The sequence below is a fragment of the Pan paniscus genome, chromosome 7, assembly GCF_029289425.2.
Source record: "Pan paniscus chromosome 7, NHGRI_mPanPan1-v2.0_pri, whole genome shotgun sequence".
NCBI classification, from domain to species: Eukaryota; Metazoa; Chordata; class Mammalia; order Primates; family Hominidae; genus Pan; species Pan paniscus.
Genome location: NC_073256.2, coordinates 69,408,742 through 69,423,896, shown reverse-complemented (window position 1 = coordinate 69,423,896; position 15,155 = coordinate 69,408,742). Strand labels below are relative to the sequence as shown.

Genomic DNA, 15,155 nt, shown 5'->3' with positions numbered 1-15,155 from the left:
TAGTGTTGGGAGAGTGGCTTGAACTCCCAGAGCTAGTTCTTTATGGTGAGAGGTGGTAGATGGTACTTAACTCATTTAAACATTAGGTAAGGAATCCATGAAATAACAGTTAAAGTGTCTGCAATAGTAAATATACAGTATGTATTTATTTCCCTGCCCTTTTTCTCCATAAAATCATGGAATAATAGCAGTTTTCCTCTTTATCTCTGTAAGTTAGATTCTTGCTAAGTTAATATTAAGCCCAGGTAAAGATCTAGTGCTGTTTTGTTTGGTTTAAAAGAGACAGCATGAATATGTTACTAATATTTAGCAAGATTTAAAAATCTTATTTAAACTATATTTATAATTTCAAATTTTTACTTATAATGCGTAGAATTTAATAATTTATGGGCTTCTATTGTCTAATTTTGGGTTTCAGAATATTTAAAATAGACCCAGTCCAATGGCAGGAATATTAGTTTTTTTTAGATTCTCATACGCTAAATTTGGGGTAATGCAATTATTATGTGAATATGCTGAGAGCAGAAAGAAGAACATCTTTAGACATCCACAATTTTGATATGTACAGTGGAACTAAAATTGAGCCATTGATAAAGACATAGTAAAGCCATTTGATTTATACCATCAAACTGATTTTAACAATGATGATTTTTAAAGTAATTTTCAAATTCCTGTAACCTTTAAAAAAGATTTTACTGATGAGGTTATTTGAAGATAGTATAGACACATCCTAAAACTCAGGGAAATTTTTTTTGTGGGAGGCTTTAGAAAGCTTGCTGAGCTACTGTGAGCTGAACAAATCTAGCAGCTGCAAATGATTGTTATTATTTTTCCATTTGGCTGGATGAATTTTATTTTTGAAAATGTCAATCTCACTTATTCATAGTGCATGGTGTACTCCAGGTCTCTGCATATATTACTGCTGTTGGTTAAACTGATTTGTCAATCTTTAGGTCCTAAAATAAATTAGGATGTTTTGGGGCTGTGACTGATAAAGACATTGAAGATCATCTTTGTTGCCTAGAGTTTTACATCTGTTTGTTGTGCATTTGATTTCTCTTTTGGGCTCTGCTTAGTCAAAAGCCTACATTATATGTCAGATAAAGTGAATTGTATTTTTACAGTGATATGCTTTTCATCAGAAAGGCTTAGGAATTACAGCCAAATTGAGTTGTTCTTCTCATTAGATGGATTAATCATGATGTTTAATTCACATCTACACATGTATACTCACGAGACATAAACATGCACATGCATGTACATGCATTTTTCCATGCAGGCAGTTCATAGTCATAACCGTTTCAAAGAGGCTAGCTCTAGTCTGAGTGTGTGGGGCTGTTCTGACCACTGCTATGGCATGGAAGTATTGCCATGAAGAAATTTTATTCTGGAGTCTATCCCTTATCCCCTGTTTCAGGAATTCTGCCTCAACGTCTTTTTATTCTTCTCCTTGGATAATTTTAACCTATTTTCAAGTTCACTTACTCTTTTTCTGTTTTATCTCCACTTGGTTCTTAAGTCCATCAGCTGATTTTTTTTATTTCAGAAATTGTAGTTTTACTTCTAGGATTTCTGTTTCTTTTTAAATAATTTATAAGTTTTTTGTTTGAAATTTTTCATGTATTGAAAGCATTTTATTTCATTGAGGATTTTTATAATAATTGCTTTGAGGTCTTTGTGTGTTCTAGTATCTGGTTCATTCTGGAGCTGTATTCAGATAGGATTTGGGTCTCCTTTCTTGCTCTTTGTTTTCTGGGGCTCCTCCCAGCCTTACCCCTCAGTGTTCATGGTTTTCCAGCTTCACTTTTCTGGTTCCCCAGGCCAGAAAGACTATTTTTGGCTTTTCTGTGGCTTCTTTGCCACTGTGCCTTAGCTTCAGGATAAAAATTGCAGTGACAGGAACGTACTTGTATTGTTCCTTGACTTCCCTACTGTATGTGAGTATGAACTTCATACCAGAGTCTGTCTGCTTCTATTTACTGTTTTTTTAAGTAGTTGCCTTTTCAGTCTGTTCAGGTTTTATAGTTGTTTTCTGCCAGAGAGAGGTTGGTTCAGTAGGTTCTTAAATCCATCATACCTGAGTGGACATTCATGTTTTAGTTTTGAAGTAATTTTAAAAGCAAATTAATTTAGTTATACTGTTGCTGCTACTCTACTCATTATCTATTCATAATAAGGAGGCTTGCAAGTAATTTCTGATATCTATAGATGTAAGCACTGAGTAGGAATATTAGGTTCACAAATATTTTATTATTGAATATCAACTCTGAGCCAAGCACTTGTGATAGAAAAATAAGGCAAACTACTCTCAGGGTACTTAAAATCTGGTAGAAACATAAAGGGAAGATTGGTGGGCATTGATTTCACTGACTTCCACATGCTAAGCTAAATCACTTTTTGCATTTGTTCAGCCTTATTATTAGGGATAGAACTTACTTGTAAAAAGAAAAAAAATTCAAATTTTTTTACAATTGGAGTTAATTGTTACTGTTTTGTTTTTTGTTTTTTGTTTTTTGCATTTGACAGGCTTTTTAAACTAGCTTGGTGAAAGTAGCTTTTTTTTAAAACAGAGGTCTGTCTTGTTGCTTCTTGTTCCAAGAGTTTAGCCTGGTCCTTACTCAGAAACATTGCTTAATTCCATGACAGCTTATTGTTATAAATTTGTGGATTATTTTGCCGTTTTCTTAAGTACTCTTAAAAATAGAAAATCCTAGAAGAGAACTCGGGAATTTGCCCGAATGTCGCAAAACTTTTCTGATAATTGTTCAAACAAGGGAGTTTTAAAAATTGTTGTCCCTTGTGCTTACAGGTTGATTAGAGATGGGGGAAAATGGTGACAGACTGGGAACTGGAGAACTTGGCTTGATTGCAAACTTGAAGAAACACTTTCTCTTAGTATTGTATGTGCTCTAGGTGGGCAACAAATGAGAGCTCACAGCCAGAGCAAGTCCATGAAAAAGGATTGTGGTGGATTTCATTGTAAACGTGTTCAGTGTTGTAGGGCTCATCTGGGTCAATAATTAAAGATGTTTAGTAATCCAGGAAATACAAAAATGATCAGAAGTAGGCTTCTGATATGGGACAGACACTCAGGAGCGAAGTAAGGATTTGAGATAGAGTCATCCACTTAAAGGTGATAGTTAAACTTGAGAATAGGAGGAGGAGAGAGACTATAAAAGAATGTGCAGAGGTCTCTGAACATCACATGACAAATTGTATAGTTTCTCACTATCACTTTGTCTAACCCAGAACTTTTTAGAAAAATCAACTGAAAGAGAAACTCGCCAAGAATATGCCCTGGCTATGATTCAGTGCAAAGTTCTGAAACAGTTGGAGAACTTGGAACAGCAGAAGTACGATGATGAAGATATCAGCGAAGACATCAAATTTCTTTTGGAAAAACTTGGAGAGAGTGTCCAGGACCTTAGGTGTGTTATTCTTTTTAATTCTCATGTGCTGCGTCTGTTGGACTTTGTTTGACTTGCATAGCATTTTAAGAAAACCTGATTTGTTGTCACCTATACAAATCAAGAGAGTTCACTAAAATACGTTAATGTCTCCTGTGAAGACATCATTCTGACATGGCAACAATTGGTCAGAACTGTGTGTTATCTCTTCTTATTTACGGAGATTCCCACTGTTTTCTGCTGTCTAAACTCTGACCGGCTTTACTCCCTCAGGATGTGACTCCACCCTGGAGCTCCTCGAGTCTCCTCTTAGAGTCTTTTTAAGCACAAAGGTAGTTTGTTAATTAGTGGAGGAGGTTTGCCTGTATATGGAGAAAGTATTTGTTTTCCTGCTTTTTGAAGGCCTTTTGGCTCATTTTTTGATATTAAAAATAATGTAAATAATGTATATACAGTAAAGAATTAGCCACTATGGAAGGGACTCCATGCCACTCCCACCATCTTCACTGCCTCGCCTCACTCTCCCTCGGGTCTCTTGTGTTTGCTTCCAAAAAGCCTTCTAGCCCCTCTCTGCCTGCCCCCTACAACCCACAAATTGGGCTCTGCATATTCTTTTGGATCTTGTTCTTTTTCTGTTTCGTACATAATATCTTGATGATCTTTTCCATTAACACTCATATTCTTTGTTTTTAAATTACCACTGGCATGTTTTTAAAAGAGTTACTCTCTGGAAATAGATCCTTCTCTTAGGTGGATTGGGGTTTGGAGCCAGGCTGATTCTTGGAATTGTTTGGCTACTTTTTCCCTGTGTGGCCTTGCACAAGTGTCTTGACTTTTTCAAGTCTGTTTTCCTTTTGGTAAAACAGTAATAAAAATGCTAACCTTGCAGGATTTGTTGTGAGGTTCCGTCTGCCCTGCAAATGCCTTCAGCATAGTATGTGCTCCAGAAATGTATTTAGCAGATGAGATGCTTCAGTACAGCCATAATCCCAAGGCCCAAAGATTTCCCAGAGATGGGAGGTGTTATCTGTATCAGTGGTTTGTAATGGATTTTGTGGAGGAAGAAAAATGATTTTTATTATTCTAGATTTTCAAATATTTCAAATATGGATACATTGATTATAATAGGCAGGCCAGGAATAGGCTTCACAGCTATACATTCTGTTCCTATGTTTATTAAAAACTGATGACTGGTTCTCCGTAATAATCATTTAGGGCCTGTTTTTGTAAAAAATAAGATTAATGATAGCTTTCTAAATGATTTAATCAAATTTAGCTAATTATTATTGATTTTTTATCTTGAATTTGGTAATTTGAAAAATACTATTTACATAAAGCTAATAGGGTGATGGGTGCAGCTAAAAGAGGCTTTTCTCTGTTTTTGCTGTTACAGGATTAGGATATGAATATTAAAAATACTTATTTACTTCTTATACTAACTGGCCCTACATTAAAGTATTGTACTACTTTATTCAAATGGTACCCTCTGATCAACTTATCTAATACATCCTGGTTATACCGAATTACTAGTAGTATTTGAATGGTTACATCTTTTATAAATTTTTACTTCAGAGAAAGTCCAAGTATGTTCTGACTGTGTTTGTCTACTGGCTAACCACATTAAACATTTTCCTACTGTAAAGCTTGGAATAATCAAGTTACTGTCCAGTGAATGGTTTTTAAATTAAGGTGAATTGCAGTTTGTTATATGTACAGAGGCTTTTGCATTTAGTCTGTAATGGATTAATTCAGTTAATTATGTCTACACTCTTTGTAATCACGTTGTAAAATATTGTGCCAATAAGTGTGATTTTGTTTTTGTGATGTATTATTACAGTTCATGATATTTATAGTATAATATGAGTTTATTATGTTAAAGTACTATGCTTTTACATAACATATTATTTTGCCTGTTGGTCTGGGAAACACAGTATTTCAAGTGTCATGGTAGAAATTCTGATAGATTATCAATTTTTTTGCTTATACACATTCATGTATATATTGGAGTAAGGATTTTGAAAGCAAGTGCTGATTTTTATGTCTCATACCCAGCATTCAAATTTGACAGGAGGGTTGGACCTTACTACACTGAATAAAATTTCACATGATTTATTAAAGATTATTTAAACTGTTTAAAGTTCGTTTGGTGGTAGTTTGTTAATGTACAAAGGATGGGCAGTCTTTGTAATTAAATAATAAGTGAAGACATTTTATTTTGCTTAATTTTGGAGTACTGTCAGATTCTTATAAACCTTGAATTCTTTGAACATTTTTATAGTTCATTTGATGAATACAGTTCAGAACTTAAATCTGGAAGGTTGGAATGGAGTCCTGTGCACAAATCTGAGAAATTTTGGAGAGAGAATGCCGTGAGGTTAAATGAGAAGAATTATGAACTCTTGAAGTAAGTTTTTTGTTCTACTTTACACTCTTAATATCTGTTATCCCAAATCCTCACCAACACTCGTTTTTGTCACTCTAAATTTTAGATATTCTATGGTTTTAATTTGTATTTTCTTGCTGACTAATGTGGTTGAATGCCTTTTCATATCCTTTTGACCATCTGGACATCTTTTCTTGGAGAAGTGCCTGTTCAAGTCTATTTTCTTTCCTTCTACAGGAGTTCTATATGTATTCTGAACATGAAGTTGTTGTCTCATATATATATTTTCATCACAGCCATTTTGTCCCCACTCTGTTGCATGCCATTTTGCTTTTTAATGGTGTCTTGATGAAGAGATGCTCTAAATTTCGATGTAGGTCAATTCATCAGTCTTTCCCTGTATGGCTAGTGCTTTTCTGTGTCCTGGTTAGGAAGGTTTTGCCTACTTAAGGTCATGAAGATGTCTTTATATGATATCTCCTAGAAGCTTTATTGTTTAACTTCTTATATTTAGATACCCAGTCCATCTGGAATTGATTTTTGGGTAAGGGATAAAGTAGGAAACAGGATTTATTTTTTTCTTTCCATAGATATCTAATTGAACCAGCTGCATTTATTGAAAACACTTCCACCAGTGCTCTCCAGGTTTACCTTTGTCATAATAAGATGACTAATATGTGTAGGTTTCTTTCTTTTTTTAGTGAGATATAATTTATATAGCATACATTTCATCTGTTTAAACCGTAGAATTCAGTGGTTTTTAGTATATTCAGATATTTGTACCCATTGACAAAATCAGTTTAGAACATTTTCATTGCTTCAAAAAGAAACCCCATATCCTTTGGCCATCACCTCTCTATCCACCCATCTACCTAGCCCTAAGCAACCACCAATACCTCGATTTGCCTGTTACAGAAATTTCATGTAAATGGAATCATATAATATATATTTTTTTGTGACTGGCTTCTTTCATGTACTGTAATGTGTTCAGGGTTCATCCATGTTGTGGAATTTATCACTACTTCATTCCTTTTTATGGTTGAATGATTTTCCATTATGTGGATAAGACCACATTTTATTTATTCACTCATCAGTTCATGGACTTTTGGGTTGTTTCTACCTTTTGGTTATTATAAATATTGCCAATAATACTTGTGGTATGAGTTGTTGTGTGGGCATATGTTTTCATTTGTCTTGCTGTTAGATACTTGGGTGTGAAATTGCTGAGTCATATGTTAACTCTGTGATTAACCATTTGAGGAACTGCCAGACTGTTTTCCAAAGTGGCTACACAATTTTCTGTTCCCACCAACAGTGAATGAGGGTTCTGATATCTCCACATCTTTGCCAACATTTATTGTGACCTTTTTGATTCTAGCCACTCACTGAGTGAGTGTGCAGTGATATCTCATTGTGGTGTCTATTTGTATTTCCTGATGGCTGATAATGTTAAGCATCTTTTCATGTGCTTATTGGCCATTTGTATATCTACTTTGGAGAAATGTCTGTTCAGATGCTTGGCTCATTTTTTAGTTGGATTGTCTTTTTATTACTTAGTTGTAGGGGTTCTTCATATATTCTGGTTACAGGTCTAAGATCAGATATGTGATTTGCAAATATTTTGTCTCATTTTGTGGGTTATCTTATCACTTTCTTGATAGTGTCCTTTGAAGCACAAAAGTTTTAAAATTTCAATCAAGTCTAATTTATTGTTTCCTTAGTTTCTCATGCTTTTGGTGTGTTGCCAAAACTGATTTACTCCCATGTTTTCACAATATTTTTATAGATTTGGTTCTTACATTTGGGTTCTTGATCCATTTTGAGTTAATTTTTGTATATGGTATGAAGTAAGGTTCCAACTTCTTTCTTTTGCATGTGGCTATCCAGTTGTCCTAAGTACTATTTGTTGAAAAGATTATTCTTTACCTATTGAATTATCTTGGCATCCTTGTGGAAAATCAGTTGACTATAGACATGGGTTTATTTCTGAACTCTCTGTTGGTCAGTAAGATTACTGTGATAGTAGTACCACACTGTTTTGATTGCTGTTGCTTTATAGTCAGTTTGGAAAACAGGAAGTATGACTCTTCTACCTTTTTTCTTTTTATAAAAAAAAAAGTGTATCTTTATTTAATGAGTCTCTAATTGGTAGATATTTTAAATTGTTACTAGAGTTTGCTGTCACACACAGTGTGAGAATTACTAATATATACTACAACTTTTAAAATTGACTTTAATTTTTAGAACAATTTTAGATTCACAGAAAAATTGAGCAAAAAGTAGAGTGCTTTCATATGCTACCTCTACCTCCACCAACACACAGTTTCCTGTTTCTAACATCCTGTTTTTAGCATTAGTGTGGTACATTTGTTACAATTGATGAACTAATATTGATATGTTATTATTAACTAAAGTTCATACATAGTTTGCATTAGGATTCTTTTGGGGAACCTGCCCCGAAAATCACGTAGGTTCTTTTCTATTTTCCTAAGCGTCAGCTGGCTTGAGAAATAAAGGGACAGAGTACAAAAGAGAGAAATTCTCAAGCTGGGTGTCCGGGGAAGACATCACACGTTGGTAGGATCCGTGATGCCCCACAAACCACAAAAACCAGCAAGTTTTTATTAGGGAGTTTCAAAAGGGGAGGGAGTGTGCGAATAGGTGTGGGTGACAGACATCAAGTTCTTAACAGGGATAGAATATCGCAAGGCCAGTGGAGGCAGGGCGAGATCACTGGACCACAGGACTGAGGCGAAATTAAAATTGCTAATGAAGTTTCGGGCACCATTGTCATTGATAACATCAGGAGGCAGGGTTTTGAGATCAACCGGTCTGACCAAAATTTATTAGGCGGGAATTTCCTCTTCCTAATAAGCCTGGGAGTGCTATGGGAGACTGGAGTTTATTTCACCTCTACAGTCTCAACCATAAGAGACAGGTACACCCTGGGGGGGCCAGTTCAGAGACCTACCCCTAGGTGCACATTCTCTTTCTCAGGGATATCCCATGCTGAGAAAAAGAATTCAGTGATATTTCTCCCATTTGCTTTTGAAAGAGGAGAAATATGGCTCTGTTCTGCCCGGCTCACCGGTGGTCAGAGTTTAAGGTTATCTCTCTTATTCCCTGAACAATTGCTATTATCCTGTTCTTTTTTCAGGGTGCCCACATTTCATATTGCTCAAACACACATGCTGTACAATTTGTGTAGTTAACGCAATTATTACAGGGTCCTGAGACGATATACATCCTCCTCAACTGACAGGATTAAGAGATTAAAGGCAGGCATAGGAAATCACAAGGGTATTGATTGGGGAAGTGATAAGTGTCCATGAAATCTTTACAATTTATGTTTAGAAATTGCAGTAAAGACAAGCATAAGAAATTACAAAAGTATTAATTTGGGGAACTAATAAATGTCCATAAAATCTTCACAATCCACGTTCTTCTGCCATGGCTTCAGCCGGTCCCTCCGTTTGGGGTCCCTGACTTCCCGCAACAGGATTCACTCTTTGTATTGTGTAGTTTCCTCATTATGAACTTTTCAACTTTGTGTATAGCTCTGTGGGTTTTGACAAGACTATCTTTGCTCCAATGAATTGCCCTTGCTCTGTTGTCAAAAGATCAGTTGACTATATTTGTGTGGGTCTATTTCTGGGCTCTCTGTTCTGTTTCAGCGATCTATTTGTCTATTCTTTTACCAATACCACATTCTTTTGAGTACTGTGGCTTTATAGTAAATCTTGAAGTTGGTAGTGTCAGTCCTCTGACTTTGTTGTTCTTTAATATTGTGTTGGCCATTCTGAGTCTTTTGCTTTTCCATAACTTTAGAATATATGGAAACAAACATTAGTTTGTCAGTATCTACAAAATAACTTGCCAGGATTTTGATTGGGATTGCATTGAATCTGTAAATCAAGTTGGGAACAGTTGATATCTTGACAGTATAGAGTCTTTCTACTTGTGAACGTGGAATATCTGTTTATTTGTTTCAATTTTCTTTGATTTCTTTCATTTGGCTTTTGTTTTCCTCTTATAGATCTTGCACATATTTTGTTACATTCATACCTAAGTATTTCTCTTTCTTTCTTTTTTTTTTTTGGTGCTAATGCTGATGGTCTTGTGTGTGTGTGTGTGTTGTTGTTGTTGTTGTCCACCACCCTCCCCCCCACCTTTTTTTTTTTTTTTTTTTGAGACAGAGTCTCACTCTGTTGTCCAGGCTGGAGTGCAATAGCGCAATCTCAGCTTACTGCAGCCTCCGCCTCCCGGGTGCAAGATTCTCCATCCTCAGCCTCCTAAGTAGCTGGGATTACAGGCGCGCACCACCACGCCCAGCTCATTTTTGTATTTTTAGTAGAGATGGGGTTTCACCATGTTGGCCAGGCCGGTCTCTAACTCCTGACCTCGTGATCTGCCCACCTCAGCCTCCCAAAGTCCTGGGATTACAGGCGGGAGCCACCGTGCCTGGCCTTCCCCCCGCCTTTTTAAGAGGCAGGATGTAGCTCTGTCACCCAGATTGGAGTGAAGTGGTGCGATCATAGCTAACTGTAACATCAAACTTCTGGGCTCAAGAGATCCTCCCATCTCAGCCTCTTGAGCAGCTAGGACTACAGGCACATACCACCATGCCCGGCTATTTTGCTTTTGTTAAATTTTTGTGGAGATGGGATGTCACTCTGTTGCACAGGTTGGTTTCGAACTCCTGGCCTCACAGCAGTCCTCCCATCTCTGCCTTCCAAAATGCTAGGATTGTAGGCATGAGCCACCATGCTTGGCCTAGTGCTGTGTTTTTAATTTGAAATTCCAGTTGTTCAGAGATAGTGTATGGGAAAACAACTGACTCATAGATGTACCTTGTATCCTGCGACTTTGCTGTAATTATTTCTTTTATTTCCTTTTTTGTCTTATTACACTTAATGATACTTCCAATATGATGGTGAATAGAGTGATGAGAGGGTACATCCTTGCCTTGCTTCTGATCTTAGGGAGGAAAGCTTCTAGTTTCTCATTATTCAGTATGATATTAACTATAGATTTTTTTTTTTGCACATCATCTTTATCTGATAAAGTTGAGAATGTTTCCCTCTATTCCTAATTTGCTGAGAGTTTTTATCATGAATGGATGTTAAATTTGTCAAATAATTTTCCTGACTCTATTGATATGATCTTTCTTTTTTAGCCTGTTGATGTGATGGGCTGCATTAATTGATTTCTCAAATATTACGCTAGCCTTGCATACCCGGACTCAATCCTGTTTGGTCATAGTTTATAATTCGTTTTATATGTTATTAGATTTGATTTGCCAATATTTTTGTTGAGGATTTTTGCATCTATGTTCATGAGAGATAGTGCTCTGTAAATTTCCTTTCTTGTGATGTCTTTTTCTGATTTTGGGATTATGGTAATGTTGGTCTCATAGAATGAGTTAAGAGGTGTTCCCTCTGCTTCTTTTTCTGGAAGAGACTGTAGAGAATTGGTATTGTTTCCTTCTTAAATGTTTGACGTAATTTACCAGTGAGAACATGTGGGCCTGTTGCTTTCTGTTTTGTAAGGTTATTAATTACTCATTTCTTTAATAGATATAGGCCTATTCAGATTATCCACTTCTCCTTAGGTGAGCACTGTGAAGGCCACCTAACTTCCATAAGACTGGACTCCATGGGGTTTTTATTTCTCTAGCTAGTTCTTGTTAAATCTTTAGCAATTAGTCAGTTACCCTTTAAGTGTTTCTACCAGTTGATAGATCCAAGAGCAGTTTCTGCTGCCAATAAGCTTTGATTCTCTGTCACCCATCTCTCTAGCTTCCAGGGAGATGGTTTGTCCTGGGACCTCAGTTCTCTGATGGATACTGATGGATCTAAGAAGACTTGTTTTGTTCAGCATTTTTTTTTTCCTGCTGTGAGGTTTGGAGTGATGATTTCCAAGCTCTTTACATGCTGTACCAGAAACTGGAAGTCTGCTTTTTTGTTTCCAAGATGATTTTGGCTATCTGGGTCCCTTAACATTTTATATGAATTTTAGAATCACCTTGTTAAAATCTACAAAGAACCCAGTTTGGACTAATAGGGATTCTGTTGAAGCTGTAAATCAGTTTGAGGAGTATTTGGTATTCAGATCCATGAACCTGGGATGTTTTCTGATTTGTTTAGATCATATTTAATTTCTTTCAACAGTGTTTTGTAGATTTCGGAATATAAGTTTTGCATGTCTTTTGTTAAATTTATTTCTAAATATTTTGTCCTTTTGATGCTATTGTAAATGAAGTTGTTTTCTTCTTTTTCAATTATTTATTGCAAGTTTATAGAAAAACAGTTGAGTTTTGTAGATTGAACTTATAAAACCTTTGTCTTTATTGGATTCCTTTGCATATTCTGTCTGCTGTTGGCCCTTGAAAATGCAGGAATTAGGGATGCCGACCCTCCTCCCCCACAGTCAAAAAGCCATGTATAACTTTTAGCTTCCCCAAAACTTAACTACTAATAACTTCCTGTTGACTAGAAGCCTCACTGATAACAAACAGTTGATTAACACATATTTTGAATGTTACATGTATTATATACTGTATTCTTACAATAAAGTAAACTAGAGAAAAAACGTTATTAAGAAAATCATAAGAAAGAGAAGATACATTTACTGTCCATTAAGTGGAAGTGGATCGTTGTAAAGGTCTTCATCCTCCTTGTCATCATGTTGAGTAAGCTGAGAAAGAGAAGATGTTGATGTTGCTGTTTCAGGGGTGGCAAAGGTGTAAGAAAATCCATGTGTAAGTGGACCTGTGCAGTTCAGATTTATGCTGTTCAATGGTCAACTGTTCAAGATTATGTCATCTGTGAATAGAGAGTTTTACTTCTCACTTTTTCAATCTGAGTGCCTTTTATTTCTGTTTTTTGCCCAGTCGCCTTGGTTAGAACCTCTCCTATGCAAATGTGTTTATGAATTCTTTGTTCTATTCCATCATCTATTTGTCTATTCTTACTCCAATACTATGTTATATTAATTGCTGTTCATTATTTTCTGTCTTGGTGTCTGATAGTATGAGCATGAGCATGCCTGTTCTTCCAAGGTGTCTTGGTGCTTTCTGGACTCCTGCATTTCTGTATGCATTTTAGAATCAGCTTGTCAAACAAATGGTTTGACGGGTATTTCGATTGGAATTGAAGCCATAGTTTATTCTAGGGGGAATTGATATTATTTTAATTTGGAAGGAGGGTCCTCCAATCCATGAACGTGGTAGTATATCCCTTCATTCATGTAGAATTTCCTTTGGATAATGTTACACTGTTGTCTTTCATTAAATTTATTCCTTTGTGTGTGATATTTTTTTTTTAGTGTTCCTATAGATCTTGTATTACAGTTTTTCACCTTCTACCTCAACTTCAATGGAACTTTTTGTGGTGATGGAAGTAGTTTATATCTGTGCTGCTCAGTACAATAGTTTGTCACTAAAGAGCACTGGAAATGTTCTTGGTAGCTGAGAAACTAAATTTTTATCAATTTAACTTTAAAACAAACCACATGTGGCTAATGGTTGTCATATGAGGCAGCAAAGTTTGAGTCTGGTATCTAAAAATACCGGTATAAATAGTTGTGTGTTGTAAATCAGGTTGCTCCTTGGCTTACGTCCCTGCCAGCTTGGTATTTGGTTTTCTCATGTTTAACATTTGTTCTTCTGACTTTCCGCTTCAATATTTTATTGTTTTTGTTTCACTTCCCATTTTGTCCTTCCTTATAGATTTATACTTTTAAGAAATCCTCTTATTGTCTTTTAAACGAGGCATCCAGATGGAGCATTTTTAGGCCCACCTATCTCTGTTGTTTAGACTCCATTTTCTGTGTATTACTGAAAATGATACATTATTCTCATTTAAACAAAATGGCAAATCAAAGTGAGTGGTTGATGTCAGCAAGACTGACGGAATAGGAAGTGGGAAGGAGTGGATTAGTTTTTCACTGTTACCTTATGACTTTGAGTTTTAACAACAGAAAGAGCTTGGAGTTTTTTTTAAATCTAGTGTTTAGAAAACTTGAATATAGTGGAGGGGAATGTTTACAAGTTATTACAAAAGCATTATGTATATCTTTATTATGATACACTTAAAGAGACTTTTGAAAAGGGTACTTTCTATTTTCTGGTGTTAGGTTTTAATTTTTGTGGCTTCTTCAGATTACTCCCTTTACCTTTGTATGACACTGTGATTTTTCTGAATAACCAGGAACAATGGTATATGGTATTTTTCTTTTCTTTTTTTTTTGAGACGGAGTCTCGCTCTGTTGCCCAGGCTGGAGTGCAGTGGCGTGATCTCAGCTCACTGCAAGCTCCGCCTCCTGGGTTCACGCTATTCTCCTGCCTCAGCCTCCAGAGTACCTGGGACTACAGGTGCCCACCACCACACCCGGCTAATTTTTTCTATTTTTTTTGTAGAGACAGGGTTTCACCATGTTAGCCAGGATGGTCTCGATCTCCTGACCTCGTGATCTGCCCACCTTGGCCTCCCAAAGTGCTGGGATTACAGGCGTGAGCCACTGCGCCTGGCTGGTATATGGTCATTTTTCTTTTATGTTTATATGATGATGAGAAATTTGAAATTATTGTTTGTTTGTCTTTAGTTTTTATTCTTGTTAATGGAGAAACCAAACTCTGTGAAATATTTTAAAGAGGTTTCTTCTGAGCCAATATGAGTGACCACCATCTTGGGAAAAACAGTCTTAAGGAGCCCTGAGAAAGTGTAGCTGATTTCTATTTTACATTAATGGTGGCCAGTTGTGCCTAAACTCCAAAAGGGAAGGGGTATTGTGAGTTTTTTCTGATCTCTCTTCCCATCATAGCCTGAAACTCAGTTTTTGAGGTTTCTCTGGGGTCGCCTTGGCCCAGAAGGGAGTCTGTTCTGTCAGTAGGGTTGTTACCAGTTGTGAATCTGTATGGGTCTGCAGCAACGTGATCCTTGCCTCCTTGGAGGAAATAATTCTGCTGAGGGGCAGAAATAGGTTTAAGGCAGAGTGAGAGACCAGGGCAAATTTTAGAGCAGAAGTGAAGGCTTATTAAAAAAGTTTTAGAACAGAAATGTAAGGAAATAAAGTACACTTGGAAGAGGGCCAAGTGGATGACTTGGGAGATCCAAGTGCCCTGTTCTGCCCTTGACTTGGGGTTTTATACATTGGCATGGTTCCAGGGTTTCCATTTCTCTTCCCTTGATGTTTCCCTTGGGCTGGGCTGTCATGTTCAGTGTGCTGCCAGCACTTGGGAGGGGCCACATGCACAGTATGTTTACTGAAGTTGTGTGCATGCTTACTTGAGGCATTTTTCCCTTATCAGTTGAGCATTCCTAGAGGAAGGTCATATACTGGTTAAACTCTGCCACTTTGCACCT

General features: G+C 36.5%; 1 protein-coding gene across 4 annotated transcripts in view; it reads left to right on the top strand.

Moving 5' to 3' along the window:
* Nucleotides 1-15,155, top strand: part of ATP6V1H (ATPase H+ transporting V1 subunit H) — a 116,390-nt gene that overhangs the window by 56,727 nt on the left and 44,508 nt on the right. For all 4 annotated transcript variants that reach the window (XM_003823249.6, XM_003823248.5, XM_003823250.6 and 1 more), the window contains 2 exons: nt 3,250-3,428; nt 5,686-5,811. In XM_003823249.6, the coding sequence (XP_003823297.1) occupies nt 3,250-3,428; nt 5,686-5,811 (305 nt within the window). The remainder of the gene's footprint in view (nt 1-3,249; nt 3,429-5,685; nt 5,812-15,155) is intronic.